Consider the following 10,217-nt stretch of genomic DNA (forward strand, 5'->3'; position numbering starts at 1 on the left):
CACTCATTAATTACCGTCCCTCATGTCGTTCCACACCCGTAAGACCTTTGTTCGTCTTCAGAACACAAATTAAGATTTTTTTGATGAAATCTGAGAGGTTTCTGTCCCTCCATAGAGATCCAACGCAACTACCACATTCAAGCTCCAGAAAGGTAGGAATGACATCATTACAGTACTCCATGTGACTCCAGTGGTTTATGCTCAATTTTATGACGCGACACAAGTGTAAAAACACAATTTACCACTTTACTGATGAAAATACTGATCTGTGACGTGGGTTCACTAGAGCATCCGGACGCATACGTTTTGTGTTCACATGAGCGCTGACATTGTTGCGTGAACACTTTGGATAATATTATTTTGCAAGAAAAGTAGTGGGCAATTCCACGCAAAGGTCATCCTTGCCATGAAAAAAAAAAGTTTAAAATAAAAGAACAAAACCCTATGTAAGTTGTTAATTTAGGTCTGTAATATACTGTATTAATGTGCTCTATTGGACATTTTAAGAAAATTGCCTTGTTTATCCACAATATATGAGGTAAGCAACAATGCTTAGATAACATTTTCAACCAACCATATTTCATGCTCTCAAAAAATGGATCAAAGACCCCCCTTTTTTTAAACTTTATTTTAACAGTAAGCATTGTGTAGAAAGATGGAGGCATGCCTGAGATATAAATACACTCATTTCGTCATAACAGCACTGCCTGTGTAATTTATAAGGGCTGGAATAAAGAGGTCATGACGCTTCAGTGCTCTGTCACGTCCATAACGTTTTAAAGATTAAGTTTGTGTCATATAACAATTATAAATGCAAATAACTTGAAACTTCATATGCAAAGCTAAATTATGTTTATGCTTATTAGGATCAACAATTCATTTTACTACGTTGTTTTGAACAACCATAATAAGCGTTACGGACGTGACCGTTACGGACGCTTCATATTAAATCCTATGAGTTTTCTTCTTTATATTGCTGTGATCTGTTTCAGGCTTACCGTATCAGAACATATCCAATAATAGCAATCATCTTTGTGCTTCATTAGTTTTAATATGAAAAAATGTCTCAACTTTTTAGTTCATTCGATTTTATAACAAAATTCAAACAATACCTATAGATATCACTCGTGAATAAGCGGCAGATCAAGCGGATCAGGCGACATGAAATAATCTTTGCTCTTTTCCAGTTACAGAACGAAATATCAACATCAGAACGTCGGCCTATATGATAAAGTAAAAGTACAGAAGAGCATTGTGTCTCATAGGACACTTCCCTCGGGATGTTACGTTTTTACCTATTGGTTAATTGAACAGGCAACTGATGATAATCTCGCGGTCAAACTGACAAAATATAATAATATTGCAATAATTTTGACTTGAAATAAAATGTGATCATTTTTACTCAAGGCTTTGCTTTAAACTGCATAAACTAGCCGAAAATCGTGCGATCATTTAGACATGATTGAAAGTGACAATAGTGTCAATCGGTTCACCTGACTGTGGGAGAAATCTGTGATTTTAAACTGCTATTTGATAAACTTTAATATTTGTTAATGTATTTTAGCAAGCAATGCTGTAAGAAAGAAAATCTGTATTCTGTTATCGTCCTTGCTGTAATGTTACGTCTGTGTTTATAGTAGCCTATTCACTTCACTGTAGAGAGGCGTCCTGAAAGTGCACGAGGAACCTGATTGGTTTAGGCGCGAAACAGGCGCCCTCTAATTCGCTCGCGCTGCCTGTCATTCAATCTCAGGTTTTGACAGCTCGAAGATAGCGTTATCGACAGACAGATAAAAATGGTAAGATGTCACTAAAACAGCACACAATTAAGTTAAATAGATATCTAGTTATTATAATGTATCATATCAAGTAACCTGACCTGATACCCCAGCTCTTTCATCACCTCAGATAGGATGGGTTTTAGAGATGCACTGATCGATCGGCCAGGGATTCTGAGCCGATCCGTTTTGTTACCAGCAGCACAGGCAATCTTGGTATAAACACAGTTTTGAATCGTTAAATAACTAAGAAAGTGAACCCATGTTGTATTTAACAGTATTGAGTCCGTTGAACACCGTTCATAAACTCTTAAAGGGACAGCAGTCCAATATCCCTGCTGCTGTCTAAGTTAATCAAAAAAAAAAAAAAAAAAAAAAAAGACAAAGAAAATCACTTTCTGCTCTTGACTGAATACGTTTTATAACTTTAATGGTAAGAATTTATCTGTATTAATATTTACAATAAAGACTACAGAAATTAAGGTAACCCATGTACAATAACACTGAACTTTAATTTCTATTTCTTACCTGAATAAAAACCCAGTTAACCTGAAAAACTTTTGAAAATCGGAATTGGCAAAAAAATCGGAAGTCGGAATTGGACAAGAAAATTGCAATTGGTGCATCTCTATCAACATATGACAATAACGACCTCTATATATGACAAAATTTATAAATGCCTATTCAATTAACCTAATACTAGTAATACTATAGGCTGCTACATGTTTGAATTTAGGTAAAAGGTATGTCCAATGCTGAACGTCAGAAAGCTTTCAGGGAAAGGCACAAAAATGATGAAAACTACAAAGAAAAGGAGAGGAAAAGAAAGAGAGAGGAAAGAGCCAGAAAAAAATACAGCAAACTAATGAGGAGAAAGAAAGAGTCCGCACTCTTGCAAAAGAGAGACAGAGGAAAAGGAGACTCCGTCTTAAACATCAAAGTTTAGATGTTCAACTGGCTCCTGTCCCAGCATACAAGTGTAAGCAGTCTCTTGGAAGGGCGGTCAAACGAGTTCTTACTGCTCTTCCTCAAAGTCCAAACAAAAAAAGCAGTGATTAAAAAGATTGTTGACGCAGTTGGATTCATTGAGCACAGTGAAATTAAACAAGTAGACCTATCAGGTACAACAGACCACACTGAAGAAAAGGTCAAGCAGTTTTATGTGCGGGATGACATCTCACGACAGGCACCTGGCAGAAAAGATTCTGTCACCATAAGAGAAGATGGAGTTAAGAAGACATGTCAAAAGAGGCACTTATCTATGTCTGTTTTAGAGGCATATAGAGTCTTTCAGGATGAGTACCCAGAGATTAAAATAGGAAAATCAAAATTTGCAGCACTGCGGCCAAGAGAGGTCTTCACAAAAGCAGAAACACCTCATAATGTTTGCCTTTGTAAATACCATGAGAACACACAAATGCTGCTTGAGAGTGTTCATAAACACATACCACGACATGCCTTCCAAAGCGTATCAGCATTTATCAGAGCTCTGGTCTGCAGTCCTGACTCTCCGGAGTGTATGTTGAATGGATGTAAAACTTGCTGTAATGCAATTCTCCTTCAGAACATCATTAGCAACATCCCAGATGAAGATAAGAACATCCAAACAATGTGGCATTCATGGGAATCTGAAGGAGGGTTTCAGGTAAAGATAATGAAGAGAGGAGAATTGAGGGATGTATTTGCATTGCTGTTGGCATCAGCCACAAAATTTCTTAAACACTGCTTCATAAAAAGAAATCAAAGTGCAGTTTTCCAACAGAAGATGAAAGACACAAGTGAGACTTCAGCGGTGTTACAGATTGATTTTGCAGAAAATTACACTACTGCATATCAAGATGAAATCCAGGCAGCCCACTGGACCAGCAGACAAGTCACACTTTTCACTGCTGTTGCATGGGGCAAAGCAGATGTGCAATCCTATGCAATTGTCAGTGATTCACTGGAGCATGAAAAGAAGGCAGCTGTAACATTTCTGTCCAAGGTGGTGGAAGACCTGAAGAAAAAAAAATCCAAGAATGGAAAAATTGCACATCTTCAGTGATGGAGCAGCATCTCACTTTAAAAACAAATTTATTTGGTCATTCATGTCCACAATCTTTGGGGAGATCTTTCCAAGCCTTAAGGTATTTATTCAAATGTTTTGTATCATAATGGACATATGTGTTACAAGCTTACATATGGTGTTCTTCAATGACAATCATTTGACTTTTTAGGTGGAATGGCACTTCTTCGCCACAAGTCATGTGGAAAGGGAGCTGTTGATGGAGTAGGTGGGACAGTGAAAAGGTCCGTTAGTTCAGCTGTGCTAAGCCGCAAGGTTATTGTGAACAATGCACAGTCCTTCGCAAAAACAGCTGCGCATTACTGCCCGAACATTAATATTAAACTTGTTATGGAAAGGGACATACAGACGTTCACACATGAACACCAGCTAGAGCGTCTGTGGACGGATGTAAAACCTCTCATAGGTAACTATTGGATAGCAATTTGTGCTCACTAATGAATGCGTGTAAATGATAAAGTTATTAAAGTGATATCTGTAGTATTATGACCTATTCACACTCTTTTCTTAGGAACCCAGAGTGTGCACCACATCGAGCCCATCTCTTGGGGCCTCATCAAACATAGTCAGTATTCGTCCTCATTAGAGGCAGCAACACACAAATTTCATCATTCAAATGAGGATGAGCCCCAAGCCCATCCAACTGAGCCACTGGTCAATATAAAAACAGGCGATTGTCTGCAGATCTGCTACAAAGGCAAAAAGTCTAGCAGGGAATTTGTCGGCCTTGTTACCGATTTGGATTCTGATGGGTTAGAAATTCAGTTTCTCAGGAGAAATGATGAAATGGGATTCGTTTACATCCTCCCTACAAAGGAAGACAAGTCATGGGTGGAAAAAGGACAAATAATCCAGCGCCTCAGTCCTTTCCTTGACAACAGAGGCCGTTATCATTTCAAAGAGGCAGTACTGGCAGAGTGAAAGAAAAAAATAATTAAGAAGAAAATTCATGAATTATATGAAAGATGAAAGTGTTAAGCATGAATGAATGAAATAAATAAGTTCCTTCACCTTTCCTCTTTCCTCTTTTCTCTCATTATCAATTATTTTACATATCGTATTATGATATTAGCCTGGTAATGTCTGGAATGGCATAATAGAGAAGTGTTTTCTCTCTGGCTAGGGGGCGCTTGTCTGAAGTTTAAAATCATTGGTTACCCGTAAGCCAATCAGATACGTTTAGTTATGACGCCTGTACAGCCGCATCGAAGCACAGACATCATGCATCGAACTCAAATCTATGATTGAACTTCCACTGTAAACCTGTTGTAAACACATGATGATGCGAGCGAAATACCGGAGTGAACATGGCTGTAAACGACTTTTTGCAGATTATGCGAAGTTAATGCATCCCGAAGTTTGCATCCCGTGTCTCGTTTCCCATTTCCGCGGTCGTTTCGGTTTTCGATTTCTCTAACCTACAATGTAAAACTCGGCGCTTAGCATCTACGTCACGGCTCTCAGCCCGCCCTCTGTTCGTTGATTGGCCCGGCTGTTTCCAGACCGGTGGCAAACAGAAAGCTCTGACACTGTATCAGACTGAGTACAGAAGTGAAATGAAATTGAGCGGAAGTAGGAAGTCTGACGTAGTCAGGCTATTATGATATAGGATCCAATCTAAAAAAAATAAACTTGTAATGCCATTTTAAAAATCTTCAGAATAATTTCAGACTGTTTTCTTAATGTTAAAACTGCCATTCAGAGACATTTTATGGGTCAACAAAAGAGCCATGATGGTTTGATTGTTGATTTCTCAAACATGTTTTATGTGTATTTCAGATGTGTCACATCCATAACAGAATTTTGTCACATCCATAACGTTGGTTTTTCCTCATTATACACTTCATAAAAAATGTTATATTTTAAACATTGATATTTTTGTGCTCAGCTAAGACCCCTTTATCATGTGAATATCAATATTTATACATTCAACTTAAAAGTTCACAGACTTTTAAGAAAGTTGCACAGTATACTGCAAATTCTGTCATTTTCTGTCACATCCATAACATGTGCCTATTTGCCTTTTTTGGGGGTGTTTAAAATTATTTTAGAAAAACATATTTTGTCTACAAATTTCCCAGATTGGGTGCTCTGAGAATATGCATTGACAATTTATATATTGTAAGAAATTTATTTTTACAGAGACATTTTATCTGTCATTATGAGTTCAAATGTCACATCCATAACGCTGGAATTGCCCTAGTAAATTATGTTTTTTTCCCACAAACAATGCTTTCACATCGCTTCGTAAAATTGAGCATAAACCACTGGAGTCACATGGAGTACTGTAGTGATGTCATTCCTACCTTTCTGGAGCTTGAAAGTGGTAGTTGCGTTGGATCTCTGTGGAGGGACAGAAACCTCTCAGATTTCATCAAAAATATCTTAATTTGTGTTCTGAAGAAGAACGAAGGTCTTACAGGTGTGGAACGACATGAGGGTGAGTAATTAATGACAGAAATTACATTTTTGAGCCCAAAGTATCCACTTTACTTTGATGACAAATTTCTGTGACTTCTGCTTCATTAACCGCTCTAGTAATCAACTAGAGGAATATCAGTTTGTGCAGTAAACACTAAAAGTGATTGTGCTGCAAACCAGCGTGTTTATGATTATGATCATTTAAAATAATATGATGATAAATACATGTTTGCACGATCAAGTGCAGCTGAAATAAGTGGAAGCGGCTGACACCGCTAGTCTTGCACATTCTTCTTAGATGTTAAATACACTAGGGATATCATGAATCCATAAGTTTAACTATTTTTAAAGACACATGCAGTATATACTCGATGGTCCACTTTAAACATTGTACTAACTATAAGAAACACATGTACTCTGGGTGACGTTTGATGAACGGTGTCTTCTGCAGTGAGTTGAGTCGCTCACCTCAGATCGTGAGCTATGTGGGCACTCAGGTGACTGTCAGACGGGTGGACGGCTCTCTGGTGTGCACCGCAGTCTCGCCGTACCCCACCTTACTGCACGAGTATACCGGCAGCGCCCGCTGGGAGGACGGCCTCCGCATCTGCCGCTTCGCTAAGGTCAGTGCTCTCTTGTGTGAGGAAACAGAGATGCTGTAGCTCAGTGGACTTCACTGTCCTGCACAGTCTACATCCAACCTGGATTTCACACCAGTGTGATTGTCAAGTGATCCTGAAGAGCTTGATCAGCTGGTTCAGCTGTGTTTGACTTGAGTTAGTGGGTTATGCTTCCTTCATGTGCAATCGGAAAACTCGTGATTACGAGCTGTTTGCATTCAAGTGCTTTTTTGTTGGAATGAACAGGAATCATGGAGAACTCCAGATTTATTCTTGCCTGTTTATTGAGAAAATCTTATTAAAGCCAAAATTATCATTACAATTAGTGTCCCATGCATTGATAACCATTCTGTAATTCCGGTCAAATGCAGGCTATTTTTGCTGTGTATAAAACACACAATACGCTAAATGATTATTCAGATAATATGCACTGCATTAATGACAAGACAAGTGTGTGTGTGTGTGTGTGTGTGAGCATGTGAAAGTGCAAACTGTAAAACTTGAAAGTGGCCCCCACAAGGAAAACAGATTAATAAGACACTAAATAATCAGTTTCAGTGAAAATGTAAAATGCATTAAAGGTTTGTGTCAGTTGTGTTGCTGTCTCTTACGGTTGTCATTTCTCCTCTCGTCTCTGTGCTCCTGAGGAGGAGGTATGTTCCTGTGTCTGTACCTGTCATTATTATCTTCCATTGTCATGTGACACCAGTAGAGGGCAGTGTTGTTGTAGACGGCAGCGTGAAATAACTCCCATTAATGACCACCATTCAAAGGCTTTAATATCCTTAAAAAAAAGGATTAAATGGATCAAAAGTGACAGTAAAGACTTTATAATGGTACTACAGATTTCTGTTTTAAATGAAATGTTATTTTGTATTTCCTATTCGTCAGAGAATCCTGATAAATGTATTATAACCACAAAAATATGAAGCAGTTTGATGTTGAACTGACCACCAAAAATGACCAATCAGCATATTAGAATGATTTCTTAAGAACCATCAAAAACCTGAATTATTCCAAACGTTTGACTAATTAGTGTACCTGTTGATTGATCTGACAGACTCTTACTCCTCAGACAATTAATCAATGTGGATTTGCTCCATTATTTTCCACTGACACGAGCGCAGCAGCTTTACACATCATTCTGCTTTTAAACAGGACCTTAAATCCTCAAGTGAACTTACTGTACATAAGACTTTATCAACAACATTATGATCAGAAACAGATTGGACTGTGTGCGAGAGAGAACACCATCACAGAACTGAGCGTGTTGAATGTGTCTCTGACAGGATCAGACGCTCTGGTCGTGTTTGGCCGGTCTGGCGATGGCCCACAGGGAGCTGAGCACAGCAGAAGTGGCGTATGCAGCGATCGGAGAGGTGAATCTGACAGAAGACCTCACACCAGAGTCTGCTCTCTGCCTCTTTAACACTCGTCTCTGTCTCTGGCAGATTGATAAGGTGCAGTACATCAACTTCATCAAGGACCTGCCGTCCAAAGACTCGTGTCTAGCTCACATCCTGCTCTTCAGCGGACACGTGCAGGAGGCCGAGGCCACTCTCCTGCAGGCCAACCTCATTTATCACGCCATCCAGATCCACATCAACCTCTACAACTGGGACAGGTGTGTGCCGTCGCCGACACGCGTCCGCTCCGAGTGTGTTTCGTGCTCACGCGCGTCTCTCTCCGCAGGGCTCTGGAGCTGGCGGTGAAGCACAAAACCCACGTGGACACGGTGCTCGCTCACAGACGGAAGTTCCTGCAGGACTTCGGAAAACAGGAAACCAACAAGAGATTCCTGCAGTACTCTGAGGGAGTATGTTCATGTCTGGAGCACTGTTCAGATGTTTGACTGTCCTCACAGGTGTTTTATGTTGTATTGTGTTCATGTTTCTGTCATTGTGCTCAGGTGGAAGTGGACTGGGAGAAGATCCAGGCTAAAATTGAAATGGAGTTTGCTAAAGAGCGGGAAAGAGCAGCCAACTCGTCCGTCAGAAGCAGCGTGTCTGTTCGCCGCTGAAGTGAGGTTTGGATCTGTTACAGCAGGCGTATGAATCCACATCTCATATCTCAGCACCTGTTATTTATATCTTATTCTAGATTTCATGAAGATTCTGTAACAAGAATGTCTTGCTTTTGTATAGCACAAGTTTGATTTATGTTTATGTAATAAATGCAGATTTGAAGTAAAGTTTGTGTTGGTGACAGAGTGAACGAGACCTGTTCAAATAAAGATTTAGAAAAGAAAGAACTTGCATAAGCAAATAAAAAAGATTCAAACATTATCATTGGTGGAAATTAAAGCAAAAACTGTGGAAATCTGAATGTCCAGAATATAATTCCATGTGCATTGAGTCATTGGAAGTAGAAAAACTAGGGATGTCTCGAGCCGGTCTCCAGGATCCGTATCTGGGCCAGTTAAGCATTAACTGATCCGTATCAGCTATCCTAAGCCAAGTCCGGACTCAAACTCAAGTCGCCTGAAGCACAAGCGCACTACATGTCACTGCGTATGAGACTGTCAGCTCAGACAATTATGGGCCAGCTGTTCAAAAAGTTTAATTTGGATCAGAATGATCTGGAAATCCCAGGATCAGGTCATCCATCTTACTTTTGTGCTGTTTTTTCAAAGCAAAACTGGATTGGATCACCCTGATCCAGATACACACTGTTTCAGATGACCAGATCTGGATTAGCAGTGCTCTACGGAGGCCCTAAAGGGACATGATGATAGAAAAAATATGAGATGGGGGAAAAAAATAAAAATAAAATGTTTTTGTGTCCTCTCAGAAAAGTTGAGCGTAGCGTTCACCCGAGAAACTTTGTGTTTGCTTGCACAGAACTTCTGACTGGTTCATCTCTCTTGATTGTGCCAATGTAGTTCACAAACCGTGATAAAAAAACATTTTGAATCAAATATAATATTTTTGTTTGATATTTACAGCTGTTTGGGGATTATTTTATGGCACTAAAATCTCTTTTTTACTGTACAGTAGGTTACCAAAAGGCTAAATATGGAGCCTGATGTCCACTTCTTATTTATTACTTTACCTGTTAAACTAATCAAGAGCAAAATAAAAGAAAAAGAAAAAGTGTATGTATGATAAAAATGATAAAAAATGTTGTATTTTTTGACCAGTTTTAAAATGATATAATTTTTGTTCCTGAAATCTAGATTTTTTGGATAAAAGGCATCACAATCTTACTAAAAAGTTAAGCAACACAAACTGATGATTTTATCCAGATCGAAACCACGATTGGATTTTGTGATCTAATCTAATTTCAGAATCCATTTTTCCTTTTGAACAACCCGGATTACTTCAGTAATCCGAT

The 10,217-nt window shown here is 38.9% G+C and overlaps 1 protein-coding gene across 3 annotated transcripts in view; it reads left to right on the forward strand.

Annotated features, from left to right (window-relative positions):
* ift80 (intraflagellar transport 80 homolog (Chlamydomonas)) overlaps positions 1-9,173 on the forward strand; it is a 50,954-nt gene extending 41,781 nt beyond the window's left edge. For 2 of the 3 annotated variants that reach the window (XM_067365049.1, XM_067365048.1), the window contains exons 16-19: positions 6,716-6,887; positions 8,174-8,508; positions 8,577-8,700; positions 8,794-9,173. In XM_067365049.1, the coding sequence (XP_067221150.1) occupies positions 6,716-6,887; positions 8,174-8,508; positions 8,577-8,700; positions 8,794-8,904 (742 nt within the window). In that variant the 3' untranslated portion in view covers positions 8,905-9,173. The remainder of the gene's footprint in view (positions 1-6,715; positions 6,888-8,173; positions 8,509-8,576; positions 8,701-8,793) is intronic. The other variant, XM_067365050.1, reaches the window with a different exon arrangement.
* The last annotated feature ends 1,044 nt before the right edge of the window (positions 9,174-10,217 follow it).

Source organism: Chanodichthys erythropterus, chromosome 17, assembly GCF_024489055.1.
Source record: "Chanodichthys erythropterus isolate Z2021 chromosome 17, ASM2448905v1, whole genome shotgun sequence".
Lineage (NCBI taxonomy): Eukaryota > Metazoa > Chordata > Actinopteri > Cypriniformes > Xenocyprididae > Chanodichthys > Chanodichthys erythropterus.